The sequence below is a fragment of the Vigna unguiculata genome, chromosome 3 (genome assembly GCF_004118075.2).
Source record: "Vigna unguiculata cultivar IT97K-499-35 chromosome 3, ASM411807v1, whole genome shotgun sequence".
Classification (NCBI taxonomy): Eukaryota; Viridiplantae; Streptophyta; class Magnoliopsida; order Fabales; family Fabaceae; genus Vigna; species Vigna unguiculata.
In genome coordinates, this window is record NC_040281.1 from 55,989,498 (window position 1) to 56,008,729 (window position 19,232).

General features: G+C 30.3%; 1 protein-coding gene across 2 annotated transcripts; it reads right to left on the reverse strand.

Moving 5' to 3' along the window:
- Positions 1 to 1,875: 1,875 nt before the first annotated feature.
- Positions 1,876 to 5,901, reverse strand: LOC114174987. Of its 2 annotated transcripts, none has more exons than XM_028059729.1 (5): positions 5,378 to 5,901; positions 5,153 to 5,267; positions 4,937 to 5,051; positions 3,910 to 4,782; positions 1,876 to 2,035 (listed from the first exon to the last, which is right to left on the reverse strand). In XM_028059729.1, the coding sequence occupies exons 1-5, from the start codon at positions 5,476 to 5,478 to the stop codon at positions 2,004 to 2,006; spliced, it is 1,236 nt and encodes a 411-aa protein (XP_027915530.1). In that variant the 5' UTR covers positions 5,479 to 5,901; the 3' UTR covers positions 1,876 to 2,003. The 2 variants fall into 2 exon arrangements, with proteins under 2 accessions (XP_027915530.1, XP_027915531.1); XM_028059730.1 differs by having other exon boundaries at positions 1,880 to 2,032.
- Between the last annotated feature and the right edge of the window lie 13,331 nt (positions 5,902 to 19,232).

A 19,232-nucleotide genomic window follows, 5' to 3' on the forward strand; every position in this document is an offset into this window, starting at 1 on the left:
CACCAAAGAAGCAGTCTAGAAACAAGTCTCTAGGAGAACAAGCAGTCCAAAAGCAAGTCTAGAGAAAAACAAGTCAATGAATGAAAATTCTTGAGATCGTTTGGTTTCATACAAAAACAATCCTCCTCTTCCAAAAGCATTTTGTTTGTTCACTCATTATTAGTACAGAACATAGAAACATTTATCAATAAATTTCAAACATTAACCCTCTTTGTTCTTCTTGATCTTATATTACTTTCAATAACTTATAATTTTTGTTCCCATGAACAGTTTTTTTCTGAAATTACATGCATGAGAACATCTGATCACGGTAACTTTATTCATGGGAAATTATAAATGAAAGTTGACATCCAGTAGGTCTATTTAAAGCAAAATTTAAAAAAATTTGTCCCATTTTGATTGCAGGAATAAATGTAGCACAGTTGCTCATCTCAGTCTTCTGTGAAGGTGCAGGGTTACATCAATTCTGAAACATCAGGATCCATGAATATTGTCTGCCATGGTGTGTTTTGAGTGTGACTTATGATAATAACTTCATTAAGTAACATATATCAATCAATGCCAGCTTCAGGCTTAGTAATATCAGTTTGCTAACAACCGTAACGCTTAATCCTGCATGATGTTGACAAAACTCAAGATAATACTAAATGTGATGGAGAGGGGAGAGATCTGAAGTTCCTCGTTTATTTATGTTGAGAGACGAAGTATACAAGAAGGAAAGATCAAGAGAGATGTGTGAGAGGTAGATAGAAGGCAGAGGTAGATAGAAGGCAGAGGTAGAGAGAGAGTGAGTAGAGTTCTTGCCCAGCATAAAGGACTTAAAGACTCTTTTATAGAAAAAGTTTGAAACCTGTAACTTGTTGAACCGGTTTTTAAATGACCGGTTACCTAGAGTCTGGGTCACCTGGTGTCAACTCCAAAATGATTGAGTAAGAAAATACACAGAAAGTAAAAAGTAAATGAGATAAGATATAACTGAATGTGTATGGTTAAACTAGGGATAGTGTTTGATTGTTGAATCATGTGCCATAAAATTATCTAATATTTGAAGAAGACAAATTTGTAGAAAGTAGTTTATCTTTTTATGAGCTTTTATCTTTAAGGGTCTTAGAGCAATAAATTTGAAGATTCAAAATAATATATTAAAATTAAATGTATGTTTTTAATGCTTAATTTTTATGTAAAATTATTAAAATTTATTTTCAACCAGTTTTTTTTATTAGATGACTTTTACTTTATAGATGAACAAATAATATAAAATAAAATTCTTTTTAATCATCGATAACACTATTCAAACTCAGTTTTAAAAAAGAAATCCATGAATGATAAATCTAAGTACCAATTAGATAATAAAGTTACCTCCACTCCTTATAAACTACACCATTACCTTCTACCAACAATTAATTTGTGTTTAGATACATTACTTCAAAGAAAGTCGTGTTCTACTTATTATCTTCTTTAATTACTTCCATTCATTCATAATTATACATTCTTTTTTAAAGAAAATATTTATAATTATAAGGTGTAATTAATAAACTCTAGAAAAAAAAACATACTTAATATTGAATAACTGTTTTTTGAATTCACAATTTTAAGAGCAAATGAATATTAATATTAGAAAAACATAATTAATGATAATTTAATTTTGTATGAATATTTTTATTTATTTTTAAATAATTGGTTGAATTGATGTTTATACTTTCTTGATTATTATAGTTATTAATTAAAACAATAATTATTAACATTTATAACTTAATATTTTTATTTTTAAATAATCAAATTCATTTATCTAATATTTTTCAAATAATTAAATAAAAATTAAACTATAATTTTATTAATCAAAATAACATCTACCATTAAACAAAAATTAAATAACATGTAATAAATCTTACCCGAATGTATATCACAAAAAAAAAAGTGAAATATCTTTAACAAATTCTTGCACTAAACTGCATTCAGAATTTTTTATAACATTTAACTCTTCATGTTCTCTGTCTTTGCTGTCAAGTGATGATGATTTTTTCTGTCATTCCTGCTGCAACGTGAACCAATAAAATAATTACACTTTTCCATGTTACATCTTCTTTCATGTCCATGCAAGATTGCTACATCTATTAAATTATTATATTAATAAAAGAGTTACTGCAAATTCAGCGCCAAATGAAATGTTGGGATTAAAAAAGGAAATCATTACATTTAAAAAAAATTCTTCTCAAGCAGCTAAAATAGTTACTATATATACTCAAATCATTAAATAAATATCAGAAGTCTAATTAAGCTATCAAAATTTCAAATATAGGAGGGGATTAATATTCCAAACTCTTTATACCTTGCCTTGACAAAAATTACTTTTCATACTGTTTTTTGTAAAAATTACATTTTGAAAAAAAAAAAAACACAAGAAGAATTGTGTTTCAGTTTGGCTACTTAGTCTTTGACACAAACGAAAGACACCCCAGTCAGGTTCAGCCGAAATCGAAATTCTACTAATGAACCCATAAGACATCTCAGTTTATTATCCTTTATGATGTCTGGAAACTCGCTCCCTAATACATTTGAACAGATAGACTTCAAATGGATTCCTTGTCCATATCCAAGGAATGCATGGAGATGGCTAATGTGGTCCCTATATCCGACAAGTACACAGGATCTCGAGAAAATCTTTAGGCGAGCAGTTCAATAGTTGACAGGTGTAAAGGCATTCTTAACAAATAATTGTATTTCTCATCCAAACACCAGAACGTAAATGTGGGTGTGGATCTAGTTTATGGTAGACAACAATGGCTCTCATTCCATCATCTCATCCATTCATCTCAGCTTTGTACACAAAATTGGAGATAAGTTTCCTTCCACCTCTGTTCACTGACCTCAATCTTCCATATACATTATTTGTTCATGTCAATTATATTATAGATTTCTCCTTTTTCCCCTGTAGTTCACTTTCCCTCACCCAAAAAGAACTATGTACATTGAATATATTCCAAATAAGAGAAACCCACCCTCACTAGTCTTGAGACGCTATTGACAGAAAAATCATAAATTTTACCATTTCACAGTATTACAGTGCCTTTTATTATTTCTCTAGTTAGCAACTTCCTGTCCAAGATTTTAAAACCAGGATTCTGGTATTGCTTAAGGGGGCAACATGCTGTTAAAGAAGGTTGTCTAAAATGCACCTTCCAATTCCACTACAAGATTAGGATGATATTTAAATTATCAAACATGAAAACTGTAAAGTCAGCGGCGGTAGAAACAAGTGCATTGACAGTATTTTGGTAGAAACAAGTGCATTGACAGTATTTTACTATTGTAGAACCACTTCTCAGTGGGTGTGGTGTCACAAGCTAGATCACAGTTTTACATGTGACTAGATAATAAACAACACACCTTCGGGCATGTAGTAGATTGATAGTTGGCATAAATAGACACCGGTGAATGTCAGAAGGCTATTTGAGGAAACAGAAATCCAAATTAGAAGGATAGGAGTCTGAGCCATCATGAACCTGCCTCGGTCCAGGTAGCAGGCTTACCATTACAGACCAGTCATATTATAGATATGCATCAAAGTTAAATTAGTCTTGTTTAATCTTTACAAGGAAATATATCTGATTCCTTTTATACAGCCCCCATCACTTAAGCCAAGGAAATATATCTGATTCCTTTTATACAGCCCCCATCACTTAAGCTCACATTTTATTTCCCCTTGTTAATTATTTCAGATCCTGGCGGAAATTAAACAAAGCAAGCAAAGATTTATATACAGTTCAATCAGTAACTCAACGCCAGATTCTAAAATTTTTCACAAGCAGAGCTGCACATAGAGTCTACATAGGAGGATTACACAACATTAAGGATCATCTAAAATTGCAAACGCATATATGATACAACAAAGAAAGGCTGCCTACGAACCTGGCCTACCAGTAAACCGATGGGATGGGACCCCTAGATGCCGACAAAATTGCCCATCCTCCATGTTGTTACCTAAAGGTGCTTTGCGCTTCCCAAGAGTTGCCTCTAATCTCCGATCGTCGCCCTCTACATAACATTTAGAACTAGATTCAATGTTGCCATAGCCCGTTTCTCTAGGATAAAAACAGAATTCTTTATTTCTTTGCAAAGATAGATGGCTAAACTTGCTGCCCTCGGGTGAAGCTACTAAACCAACATCATCTATTTCATATGCTGAACTACTCTTGCTGCTTGAACATGGATGTAGGCATTGACCCAACCTCAAAGATAAATCACATTCCCTTCCAGGTGCCTCCCCCTGAGTGACCAAAGCATTTTCTTCTGCCAGTCTGCTTGCAGCGTGACGGAACTTACCATCGGAATAGCTTTGCCACATGACAATTCCAGAAGGCTCCGGGACTTGAACGACTGGTCTTCCAACAAAGATTGTGTCAGAGCACGGTGTATCTCGAGGGGTAGTCCTTGGTTGAGGTTCTCTGGCTTCATAACCGTAGTACAAGGGATATACTGAACCCATGTTCAACGAGGGTCTAGTTTCCATTGTCAATGGCTGGTGATGAGCAGAAGGGAGACCTTCGGAGAAGTGGTAGCTAGGGGAACCCATCAGCTTGCTACTTGGGTGGGTAGAATCTGGCACGGGAATTGGTGACACCGCAGAAGCTGTGACTTTGCCATAGTTCAAGGGATTTCCAACAACAGGTTTGAGAGGCACAGAAGGGGGTGGTTGATATTTAGGAGAGAGGTAAGTTCTGGGGTTATTGTGCCGATCGCTTCTGGAAGTTCTCACAGGCTTGCAACCCAGGTTAAGTGCAGCTGTCTCACCACAAAAAAACCAACCCAGAAATCCAAAAAAAAATAACATCACTAGCAGTTCAAAGTCACTAATTTCGACTCTACACAATGGCTTGTCTAAAATTATGAAACATTCAAAAGTGCAGAATCTACAGAAGATAAAAAATCGAAGTACCTTCAACACATGGGGGCAAGAGGTCTCCGGTCTCGGATGTCTCATCCCTCCGTATGATTGTGTTAATAGCATCATTGAGGCGGTCCCAGAGAGTATCAGGATTCAAGTACTCTGCCTAAAGCAACAAAATCACAACAGGTTAAGAAAAGGGTTTTACCCAACACAGTGAAGATCTAAGAATCCACATTCCGCGAGCATTTGAGAAACTAGAAAAACCTCGGAATTGGCTTTGGAGTACATGATTTCTTCGGCCCTGAGAACAACTGCGGGGAGTTTCTCCTGGCATTCCTTGTTTTTCATGGTCGCGGGACTGTGGGCGTCAACGACGACCCTAATCAAACACATGGAGTGCAAAAGCGTAAGAGGAATGCAGAGTAGCGAGAAAAGGGGCGAGAGAAAAAAAAGGGGGGGAAAAGGAAAAAAAAAAAAAAAACCCGAAACCTGAAAATCTGCTGAATGATGGAACCTCTCAGTGGTTGGTGGCGGTCGCTGTGCCATGCCCTCCTGACGCACTCGTAAGGCCTAGGCCCTGGGCGTGGCATCTCCGAAATGGAAGTGATGAACCAGGCGAAACCACCCAACACACCCTTTCTTTCTTTCTTTTTCTTTCTCTCTCTCTCTCTCACTCACACACACTCACACACACACCAATAACACTGACACACAACACACGAGAACAATATGGGAAGTAGAAATGGACAGAAATAATTGAGAGGCGTGTCTGTCTGTTGGGGGGAGTTTACATACTCCTATATACACAGTGACAGTGCTCACTTACTCTACAAATACAATTACATTACATGGGGTTATGTTTGTTGTTTGTTGTTCGATGGGTCAATTACTTCTCACTTGTCTCGCTGTTGTTGCCATTGCACAATTTGTAATGGGACGGTTTTGTTTGGGGGTGAGGGTAGCGCAAGAAGGGCACCCCTTGTTTCTCATTCTTTTGTCTTCCCCCAATAATTTAGAGGCTATACCATTACCACGGTCACTCTTTTTCTTTGATGTATCTTTGTGTTCAATCTTTTCTTTTGTGTAGTAGGGGTGGGGTCTGGTCACACACCTCTTGGGAAAAGGAGAGTGGGAGAGTTAGGTTACTATCAAAAAGTACCTCTATAATAAAGTCCATTAAAATTCTCCCCTTCCCAATGCTATTCCCTCACCCATATTTAATATTTGGGTTGGTTGTTACATTCCATGCATCATATCACATCTTTCCCCTCTCTATTTCACATTATTGCACATCCATCATCCCCTTCAACCGCACCATCACGGCAAGGAAAATGACAAAACATAACCAATATCAACTTCGATACAATTACATCACTTCCGCCCTTATTCTTCCTAAATAAAGCCACTAAGATTCTTTCCTCTCTTTTTTAATTTTAAAAACAAACCCCTTTTTCCTTGTTTTACCTCGGGTTAATCCTCGTTTCACAGTCGTGCTTTTATTCCGGGGACAAACATCGTTATTTCGGTTGTGGTAAGCTCTCGTGTGTGCCACCAACAACGTGCACATGGTGCTCTTTCAATTGTTGTTGGTAGGTCAGGCTTGAAGAAATTAATGTGTATGACTACGTTACGTCAGTGAGTGACCTTGGACCGTGTCGTGTCTATCGAGTACAGTAAATAAAATAAATAAAATAAAAGTAGTGTTGTTGTTGCATTTGCATTGAATGTGCAGTGAAGACATTGATGGGTAAAGAGGTACATTCTGCAGCCTGGGCGCTGTAAATAATTCCCTTTATGTGATGAAAACAGCCTTTGGCATAAGACTGACGCCGCATGGGCCTTCCCCACTCTCTCATGTCACGTCCACTCTTGACAACGGCTGCACAAAGCCAAACTCCTTTTTCAGATTTTATGTAAGCCTCGAGCATCCCACTTCCAACTTCAATCTTTTTTTCTTTCGGTACAGTACTTCTCAAAACCCCCCCTTCATCTTCGTCTCCACAAACTTCTAACATCAAATAAATCAACACCATTCCCACCTTCACAAGGGACACATTTTTCTGCCATTTATTTTCCACCCTCTCTCTCATTCTTCCAGTAGGACCACTTCTACCCATAGGATCGGATCGGATCCGATCCGACCCGATCCGATCCAAGTACTGCTATATTTTGGAAATGAGTAAATAAATAATTGTGTTGATGAGTAGGAATTGAAAGGGATACGTGCCCAGTCTGTGGCAGGAAATGAAATCAGTATCCACACGCTCAAAGACAGAGAGGGAAGGGAAAGAGTTGAGAAAAAAAAAAGTGTATTTATTGATTTTTGTTAATTTACTTGGGCAGGATGAGAGCAGATGTAACAGATGCATCATGCATGTCATATCAGTGATGGTGTGGGTAGTAGTAGGGATTGTACCAACTTTTGTTGCCTTTCAATTCATTTTTATGCATTTATGGCGGGGGTATAAGCAAAATAGTACCGTGGCTAAAGACAAATTGTGGCCAAGAAAGCTACTTCCCTCACCCAAGATTCTCCACCCAAACCTCCTTTTCCATTTTTTCATCCATTTTTTTTTTATCACTTCAATAATTACTAGATTCTATTCTCTCATTTCCGATTATTCATAATAACCCTCTCTACATTTCCAATTAAACATAATTTCAATTCATTTACGAATATACCCGTCTTACCGTCTTTAATCTTCTCCGCTTCCTTTTGCTCGCATTTGCCACAAAATGGTTTTTTTTTACCCAAACGCTGATGTGATGCGATGATTTTCGAACGAGAAACCTAAGAAACGTTTTCTTGATGTTTGTAATTTTGTGTGTGACTTTCAATAATTTCGTTCATGTCTTATTCTTCAAGTATTCCCTTTTATTTCTCAATTGATTAAGCATCACTAGCTTCATTCTTCTTCTGAGTCCCACTATTAAGGCTTTTCTTTTTCTCCTGTCCCACTATCACCGCTTTCCTTTTCATACATTTCGTTCAAACCATACCACAAAATCCATTCCAGTTATCTTCTTCACCTCAACTCAAATACATATCATTATCTCTGTAATTTCAGCTTCCATTTTCTTCTGGAAATCTACTTTTGTCTCTTGTTCCATTTTTAAGAAAATCTCCTCTTACTTACAAATTCAAATAAAGAGTAATTTATAAACATTATTCATTTTTTAGCCCACCAAAATATATGCCAACTCTAATAATAGAGTTGACTTAACTTCACTGCATATAATCTCAACTCAAACATGGCCATTTATGTAAAAGTTAGCAACTTTAATATCATGTAAAATATGAAACTCTCTTGAGTAAGATGGAACGAAATCATAGTTCTTCTCACCAAACAATTTGAAATAAATTTATCCTTTTTCTTTGCCTTGCACAATTTACCATGTCAATCATCTCGATCAAATTTTACCTAACTGACATATAGAACATGGAATTGAATTGACTTATTAACATTAACTGTGAAATAGTACACATAGGTAACTAAATTCAGAAATTTAAGAAGTTTATCAATACAGTTAAAATATATATTATACTAGTCGTAAATGAAGAGAAGGAATAATATCAATAAAAATTGTTGATGTTAATCAACTCATACTCACTTATACTCAAAACAAGAACCACATAATCCATTCTATATCAGTTACTCTTTTGTCTGAATGGTGTTGATGGTCGATATAATGACTTATCCTTTTCATATGAACGAACGCTCCTACAATCTTGGTCTTGTAGTCTCATTTGCAACTAGAAAAAAACCATCCAAGTATAAAGAATCGATGTGTACAATTTATTTTATATGCAGTGATTCACGTGCTGCACTCTGCACTGCTTCTACAGCATTTACCATAAGCAATGAGTGCATGAACATTCTACCTTCAAGAATCATTATTTATCCACATGGTTCTTTGCATCAACCTCCACCTCAAGTGGATTCTACTTCTACATAGCACAGTAGCCATTGGCAACGCATCATGACTCATCACTATATCCTATAATCACCTACCACCTTTATACGTCTTCACCCTTTTTCCAATCAATCATTTTTCTTCCACTCATACATATACTATCTCTGCAAGACATGCTCATAATCAATGAATCGCAAGTTTATATAAGTGTGCGTAATATCTCATCAACAAAATCATAGCATTCAAAATACTACGCCTCTAACACAAATATATCTTTTCTAATACAAGTATCTGAACTGCTATTTCTTTTAGCAGAATAGTCCATAATTTTGTCCAGACTATTGTGAAATCAGAGATAAAACTTGTGTGTTATGATTTCATTAAATGTTGAATCACTTGTTTGTTCCAATTATTTTTGTGTTGATGAATGTTTGAAGCTTTTTTTTAAGTATATATTGAAGCTACCCTATTCACTGTATCATTTCAGTGTAATTTTGGATCTACTGAAGTGACATTGCTGATACAATAATGAAATGGCAGGGCACATGGTACAGATAAAGCATAAATCTCAAACCCCACATTTGGTCCGTACCATCACCAAAATGCAAAACCCAAACAGCGTTACTCAAAGAACGGACAAGATCATTGTTAACAAATATGGGTTGTTTGACTAATTTTTACTTACCGAATAAGCTTATTTTTGACTAGTACAATCATTTTAATGAAGAAATGTACTATTTGTCAGTGTTTTCAAATTATTGTTTTTTAATATTTTATATTTAATTTATTACTTATTTTTTTAAATAAATAAATGATGTAAAAAACCTTTTATAAATTAGTTTATGTAAAAGTTTATTCAATTTGTATTATCTTATTTCTCTTAATAATGCTTAGGAGAAAATTGATCTAGAAGTAACCCATATTAATATCTATCATAATAACGAAAGATACAAATATAGAACAGATGTAAGAGAGGTATTTATATATATATATATATATATATATATATATATATATATATTTGATTCTAAGACTAACTTTTAAAAGTAGTTTATTATTTATCTAATCGTTTATTTTCTTTTATATTATAATAATGTTATAATTTAATGGGACAAGTGTTTTTGCAGGTTGTGGTCTTCTTTATTGGTGGTTGTTCAGACGGTCAGATTGCATCATACGATCAGTTGAAATTTAGAGAATATTTGTTCATACTCCTCTTGTTATCATTATCATTGAAAAATCATACATTTATATTTATTAAATTATAGTAATTTTAATAATTTTATCACTAAATAAATGATAACAAATTTTAAAATAAGAGAAAAGATATCATAATGTCCCATCTGAAAAACTTGAAAAGTAATAATTAATTTTGTAAGAAAAATAATTCAATTAATTTACGCTTTTTCCGTAAGTTTCTTGTTTTTACTGTTGGCGTTGTCCTGTTAAACTTTTTTCTTTATAATTTTGCAGGGTTAATACTTTCTTTAAATTAACACAAGTTTCCGTGCTGTAATATCTAAAAAGTTTCTAATGGAATTATTTTTAAGGGAAATTATTTTTTTGATAAATTTTCCTTTTGATAAAGTTTTTATAGATAGAATTAAATAAATTACATTTTTATTTTTTAATTAAAATGAAGTAATTAAATAGTATTTTATTTTTACCTAATTAGGAAATTCGACAAAAATTTGTCAATTTTTTTTGTCAACATAACATTTGCCTATTTTTAAATATAATTGTTACTTCTAATTTGTCGAAAATACTTAATTTCCTAGTTATAGTTGACTATCTCTTTTAGGCTAATTGGATTCAAGTTATTTTGAATATTATTAACTATGGATGGAGGATGGATTATTCGAATTTAATATTATAAATTTCAAGATGTCTTTCATATAAAAATAAGTAAAAAAATGAATTAAAAATATAGGTGAATGTTATTTAAATGAATATGATAATAACAATATAGATATAGATGAAATCAACAATAGAGAAAGATAAGTAGTTACTGACGAGGATAATTGTAATTCTTAAACCCACAATAATTGTTAGAAATCCAAGTATGAGTCTAAGTCTCACATTAGCTAGAAATGAGAAAGTAGAACACTATATAAAGATAAAGACCCATAAACCCATTGCCTTAAAGTTTTGGGTTGAGAGTGGTGTCAGTGCCTGATGTGGTTAGGCTCAGGTCTCATTGGTGTTGTATCTCCCTAGTGATACCCCATCTTTATAAATCTAACAAGTGGTATCAGAGCCGATGTTTAAAATCGACTCAGATGAGTGCAGTATGGTCCTAGTATCGAAAGTCTTCCTAGCAAGGGTTCTAGTTAAGCATGTCCCGTTAAGAAATGAACGGCAGTACAGAAAAGGGCAGAAATACTCGTGATTGGGAATGCTTCCGCTGGAGGGAGAGTGTACCAATGTGGTTGAAGGGACTCACCCTTGAAGGGGAGATTGTTAGGAATCCAAGTGTGAGTCTAAATCTCACATTGACTAGAAATGAGAAAGTAGAGCATTATATAAAGATAAAGATCCATAAACTCATTGTCTTAAGGTTTTGGGTTGAGAGTGATGTTAATGTCTTATGTGGTCAGGTTCAGGTCTCATTGGTGCTGTATATCCTCAGTGATACCCCTCTTTATAAACTTAACAATAATAAGGATGAGATTGAGATACTATATGATAATTATACTTTTGATAAATCTAATGAAAATTTTTAAGTGTAATTGAAATGATTGCATAATTTGATGCAATCATGCAAAAACATATTTGTCGAATTAAAGATGATGAAATTCACAACCATTACCTTGTGCATAATATAAAAAATGAGTTGATAAACTTGTTAGCAAGTGAAATCAAAAAAAAAATTGAAAAAAAATAAGGGAGGCAAAATATTATTCAATCATACTTGACTCTTCTCCAAATATAAGTCATCAAAACTAAATGTTTTTTTGTATTACGATGTGTAGATATTTCATCAACTCCAATACAAGTTAATGAGTATTTTTTAGAATTTTTAAAAGTAGATGATACAAATGAAAAAGGTCTTTTTGATGTTATTGTAAATGGATTAAAATATCTTCAACATGATATTAACGACCTTAGAGGACAAAGATATATGAAAGGAAAACATTAAGGTGTGTAGAAAAAAAAAATTATTGATATTAATCCTATATCATTTTATACTTTGTGTGGTTATCATAGTTTAAACTTGATATTTTGTGATATGACTAACTTTTTTCCAAAAGCTACATCTTTTTTTTGTGTGTTACAATGTGTGTGTGTGTGTATATATATATATATATATATATATATATATATATATATATATATATATATATATATATATATATATATATATATATATATATATATATATATATATATATTACAATACCGTATACACATCTTAGCTATTAAATCATCCTCACAAACACATTGGAAAAGCCATATTGAAAGTACGAAAGTTGTAAGATTTCAAACTTTATAAATAAGAGATGTTTTATTTGAAGTAGTTAAAGCTAGTGATAATCCTAAAATAAAAAGTGAAGATGATTGTTTAACAACTTATGAGGTATAAAACTTTGATTTTTGTTAAGCACGAAATGTTTTGTACGACATTTTATTTGCAATTAGTTCCGGTTAGTAAGAATTTACAATCAAAATATATCTGCATCGATGAAGTTATTGAATAATTAAAATATTTTGTTTTCTTTTTTTAAATACATAGAAAATATATTTGAAAAATGCATTTTTTTCTGCCAATAAATTTGTTTTTAAATGAATATAAAATATAAGTTTTGTGAAAAACCTATTAGTCGCAGAAATAAACAATTTGTTGAATATGTTGAGAATGAAAAAATAAAATCTCTTCAATAATCGTTTTGTATTGATTACTTTTTGTATATTGTAGATAAGGCAATTACCACACTTCAAAGTAGATTTGAACAATTTAAAATATATGAAGATATTTTTGGTTTTTTATTTAGTGTTAAAAAATTAAAGTCACTAGATTTTACACTTTTTAGAGAAAAATGTTTAAACCTTGAAATATCTTTAAAACATGATAATTTGTTGGATATTGATGAATTTGATTTATTTTCAAAGTTAAATATCTTAAGGGAAACCATAGGTTTGGAAAATGTTAAACAAACTAACATTTTTAATTATATAAAAATAATATATTCATTTCCAAATGCATGTATAGCTTATAGAATAATGTCAACAATTTCAATATCAGTTGCTTCAATCAAAAAGAGTTTCTCAAGTTTCTCAAAACTCAAGATAATAATAACTTATTTAAGATTAACAACGTCTCAAGAAAGATTAAAATGAATTATCCTTATCATCTATTAAAAAAAATATTAAATGAAATTAATTATGATAATTAAATAAAAAAATTTACATTAAAAAAAGTTAAAAAGGATCTTACTTTTTAAATATACTTTAGGTCTTTCAAACTCTTAAATCGCTCCTGTATCGGACAATCTTATTTAACCAAGTTTAGTAAAGAAATACATCAGACAAAACGTTTCCTTCGTTTATGCTTTAACATTATATCTGTTCTCATTTCCTTTCAAATTTATTGTCTTTTCCTCTTAATAAAAACGATCAGGATCTCCACATATACACTCACATGAATTTCTCAGAACAATTTTATGTTATAGTTCACACCACATTTCCTAACCTCCAGTGGAATGTGAATACTAAAAAAATAATATAGTGACATTTAGGAGACAAGGATGATCACTATTAGTGTTTTCAAACGGAGTCACTACAATTTTATAACGAGTCTTGTTACATTTACGAAACATGTTAACCCATTTATACCATACATTGGATTAATTCATTTAGGAGATATGGAATCAAGTTGTGATATAAACAACATAGAAACACAAACAGGAGTTGATGTTGGTTATGATAGGGGAACCATGAATCCCCACACCAGGAAGTTTTCTCATCTTATCTTTTTATATATATTTATAGATTTTTTAAAATTATATTTATATATTATTAACATTATTTATATCAAGTTTAGAAAAGTTTGTCTCATGTTGTTGTATGATTCTCCTACAAGTTTTCTCAAAACCCACGACTATACCGAGTCTTTTTCTCACATCTTTTTTTTTTACTTTACAAGTTGAAGAGTAAAAATGATAGAAAATTGAAGGTTATACGGTTGCTTCGTTGTCTCGAAAATTTGTGATCATATTTTCATCTTTGAAATTTATTGAATGTGACTTGCATTGCATGTAGCTTAGTTGTTCCCACTGTTCTTGGTAAGGTGTTAAAAATCGTTGTTTTCTCCTCATGGTATATATCAAGGTGGTGTAAAGTGTTCTCCTTAAGTGAAATGAAACCGTTAGTGGTTTAATGTTTTATTTGGCACGTGAATTGGTGCTTGCTTGCATAACCAAGGTTGTAGATTTGATGTCATTAAGGATATTCTCTCGTTGAATTAAAATGATTTTATTATTATGTTGTTGTGTTTGTGATGTTTAATGATAGCTAATCAATATACTTGATCTAATAATCTTTGACATTTATTGATAACTTACGATAGATAGTTATTTTATGATATAATACTGAATGATAATTAATTTTTTTTAAGATTATACTATCAGTTGTACATGTTTTGAGCAAATAAAACAAATGGAAAACATAAAGAGTTTTTTTTTTTTAATTAAAAACTAATAATTTATATATAAAAAATAAGGTTAAATATGTTTTTGGTCCTTCAAGTTTCAGTGAAATTTGAAATTAGTTCCTCTTCGAAACTCTTACCAATTTAGTTATTCATCTTTAAAAATGCATGAATTTAGTCCTTTTAACTAAATTTTGTTAAGTTTATCTCACATTTCAAGCACATTTCATGATAGTATTTGAATTGTTTACACTATTTAACACATTTTCACTTCAATGTTAACTCAAATATTATCATAAAACGTGTTTGAAACCTCAAATAAAGTTAACAAAATTTGGTTAAAAAGACTAAATTCACACATTTTTAAAGATGAAAGACTAAATTAGTTTAAAGTTTTGAAGAAAAACTAATTTCAAATTTTACTAAAACTTAAGGGATCAAAAACATATTTAACCCTAAAAAATATAATTTATATATATAAAGACACACAGATTTGATTTGTGCATGTAAAATTGCATTTACACCTACATTTGTGCATATAGAGTTGCATTTGATGGAGACTATACAAATTTAATTCTAACCGTTTAAATAAAATCTTATCCAAAAAAATTTTAAATAAAAGCATTTATACCTGACTCATCAAAGCACATACACACATGCACACCTGATCATAACCACACATTTTTGTAAAATTAATTTAGTATAACTATTGTTTAACTATGTAAAATCTTATAAAAAGATAAAATAAACAAGAAATTTGCATCTAACCCATCAATCAAATAAAATTAATATATAACTTATTAATATATAACTTGCCTTAATATGTTAAATTCAAAGGACATATACATATGACGAAACCTAATATTTATAACAATCATGTATCATGATGTGCATTTTATTGGATGTGGATCCAACGTATTTATAATATTTCGTATTCTACAAATTAAATATTAAATTAGTAAATATGATACAGTAAAAAGATGAGTTAAATCTATCACGTTGATTAACACTTGTATTCTCTCTAAAAAGTAAAAAAAAAAATAAAAATTGTGTTATCTATTTAACATAATAGTTTATAACAAAATATGTCGGTAAATGTCTCAGGATCCGGATAAATTTTAAAGTTCGATAGGAAGACTAAAAACAGAAAAAGTATTACCGAGAAAATGAAAAAAAAAAAAAAAAAAAAACTCATGTTTCAATCCTACTCCTCCAATGTTGACGTTTTATTTAACAATTAAGTTATCCTTTACAAATGTCAATCAACAATAGCATAGAAGTAGTTTTTTTTTTTTTTATCAAAGTACCGAACAGAAAAAAAAAATCCAAGTCATATACAAAAGTCACGAGGAACCAACAAATATTTGAAGCTTAAATATTAGATTTTACTTGAAAAAATTGCTTTCGAAAAACAAAAGAAATAAAATACAATGTATCTTTTTATATTTATTTTGATTTGTCTTCACCATAATTTATTTCAATTGTTTTTTTATAAATTTAGAATCCATTTTAATATTTCTAGAATCAAAGTTCAACGATGATATTATATGACTTTAAAGTGAAATAAGTGTTTAGAACATTGTAAAAAGAGGATGACTTTTTGGTCTAAGTCTATGATCAAACTAATACACTTGTTCCTACCTTCCTTCCTTATGCTTTTAAATTATATTTTTTATTTTTTATTTTTTTCATTTGGACTTAGATTCATTCTTTGATTATAGTAAATTGTGTTCATAAAATTTAAATGAAGAATGTGAGAACAACAAATCATATCTCATTCTTTTTCAAAAAGCTTCTTTTTCTCTATAGTCTTATTTTCTCTATGACAATCCTCTTTTCTTACCATAAATTTATGATTTAATTATAATCCTTTTACAGATTCACTATCGCTAGAGTAATCTATACAAAGAGTTTTACCAAAACTCCCATTCAATTTATCTTAATTGTGAGTTTGAAATTTTACTCATTCTTTATATGTAACAATTTGTTTTCTTCTACATGCAATCCTTTCTACTTTGCATGTTACTTCCATTCGTCCTTAATAAAATTTTCTGTGTTTGAGACCCTAATGTTATGTCTTGATAATCATTTGGCACATTGTTGTGTAGATAGAGTGTTTTAATTTGTGAAACTATTTAAGGAAAACAAAACAATGTTAGGTAAGACTGTAAGGTAAGGAAAACTATTTTCTTTGCAAATTTAGTGCTTTACTGTTAAAGTATAAAATAGGGGTTTGATTTTTGTGTGTGAAAATGTTGATAAAGCTTGAAAAAGTCTCCAAAAGAAATGAAACTATAACGAATGAAGTCTACAGTGGTGATGATTTTATTTTGTGTAGAGAAAGTTAAGGCTATTGTAAGAGGAAGAAATTTGATTTGTGATTTGTAATTGTTAAGGGTGGGTGAAACTACAGGGCTAGATAAATTAATTTGTGGTTGTTATTGTTAGTGTTATGAAATTTGTAAAAACAAATGTTGGAAAGTTTTTATAGTAGAAATTTTGGGAAATGAGTATGATTTTTGTGAAATGTGTGATTCGATGGTTTCTATGGGTTTGGTTGCTTGAATGACTTTGATGTAGTAAAATGATTTTACTTATGACCTCTATCATGTGTAAAAGAAGGAGTTATAACTTTCTAAATGGCTTTTCTTGTGTGTTTCCTATGTGATTATGAATGTATTACCATATGTTTGACAATGCATGTATATATGCAAAGATTCTTAGTGTTGGGTTGTCAAATTAGCTATTTACAGGAAAAATGCTAATATAGGATGAGTCTAAGTATATCGGAGGGGACTTGTGATACGAGATTATCCTGACTTTATTAGTATCTGACTCATATGGAGATGATAACTAGGTGGTGAGAATTGAAAGAGCTTCACATAGCAGTCAATATGATATAAACAGGATCATATTCACAGATCTAGGGAAATTAACCATGACAGTATTGGATGACTTTTAGGATTGTTCCACTTGAGGCAATATGACAGGTGCAATGTCTCATATGTCAATCTAATACACTAGTCTAAATTTATTATGGTAGTTATATGTTTCTTTGATTTCCTATTTGATATTTATATATTTCAAATATTTAATTATATAGTCTTTGTAAAAGGATATAATATTTAGATTGAGATTTATTCTTGTAATAATTAGCTTATTCTTGCATTTTGTGTGTTCTCTTTTTTCCTTGACTTTTGTGATGATCGTATATTCTCTATATACATGTGAGTAGATATAGGAGCTGATGGTGATAAGTGACACGGGAGATGTGATGAAAAAATAAAAAATTAGGATAAAAATATTACAGGAATTATAAATTGTAGTTTTGAAAATAAAAACTATATTAAGTTCTTATATTTATATTTTAATGTAATTATGAATTTTTTAAATTTTTTTAAGTATTTCAATATTTATGAAGATGATAAGTATGAATTTATTTTGAAATACCTTATTAATATTATGGAGACATGTGATACTTAATAATTACTAAATGTTGTTTTTAATTTTTGGATTGTTACAAAGAAATCCAACTTGGAATAAATTTTAATAAAATTTTAATTTATGTTTTATTTTTTAAAATAACGATAACATGTATATAATATTTTTAAACATAAAATGATTAAAAACAAGGAATAAATAACATTAATACATATATAAAATTTATCTATGCTATTAATTAAAATTATCGATGTAATTTACTAAAATCTATTTATTTAATTATTGGGTTAAAATTAATAGAAACATGTATGCATGTACTGATTTGTCATATAAATTGAGAATAGGAAGCAAAACTAAAGAAATTATGTTGCCGTCTAAATTAATTTAACACAGAAGAAAAGTAAAACGTTACACTATACAAGACTTTCATTACCTATATGTATAAACATTTTTACATTTTTAGAATCAACCCAAACCAAAATTAAAAACAATATTCAAGATTTATTATCTAAAAAATAATTGAGCATATCTTAAAAATAATTAATAATCCAAATATTATTTCTGAAAATAACATTATCATAATTTAAAATATATATCATAAAATTTTCTAATAATTTTTTTTAGGAATGAAGTCATTGATACTTTAACGAATTCTTTAAATCCTAATTTTTTAAATTTATCCAAAAACTAGAGACAAAATTATTCTATTGTGATAAGCCTCATTATCTGGTCAAACTATTTTTTCATCTACTTCTCAGAACATACATTTTTGTTTATCAAAACAAATTAAAACCACGATTCATGTTTTGACTTAGCAAAAATATGTTAAATTAGAGAAGCGTTTGACTATAAAATTCTTATACGTACCAAATTTGTGTACTTTTATTTACTTTAAAAGTCATACTAATAATCACGTAATTTTAATTGACAATATAAACAAAGTTTGGTTACAAAATTCTATCAGGACATATTAAATTAAAAGTTAAATTTAGTCTCGAATCAATTTTTTACACTTTCACTTAATTGAAAGTAACTTTAAGAGCATCTTAAAGTATAATAATTTATAGATAAGCTATTTTGCTACCGTAAAGATTTATAAATTAAAACTTATACTAACTTTCCAACCATGGTTTCTTTTTCATTTTACTACATAATTTTGTCTTGCGTAAAAGATAATTATTTGTTATAATCAAACGAAATTAATTATTTTAAATTACTTTCCAATAAACATCTCTGCACATACAAAATTATTATTATTAGTAATTTATAGTTGATGGTTTATCTATTAAAGAAAATGGAAATGAGAATTTAATATTTTAATGTTAAAGGTACCGTTGAAAG

Coding starts and splice junctions, on each gene's coding strand:
- LOC114174987 (XM_028059729.1), bottom strand. CDS start 5,478: ATGCCACGCCCAGGGCCTAGGCCTTACGAGTGCGTCAGGAGGGCATGG. Junction 5,052..5,152: donor ACTCCAAAGCCAATTCCGAG/GTTTTTCTAGTT, acceptor TTGTTGCTTTAG/GCAGAGTACTTGAATCCTGA. Junction 4,783..4,936: donor CTTGCCCCCATGTGTTGAAG/GTACTTCGATTT, acceptor GTGGTGAGACAG/CTGCACTTAACCTGGGTTGC.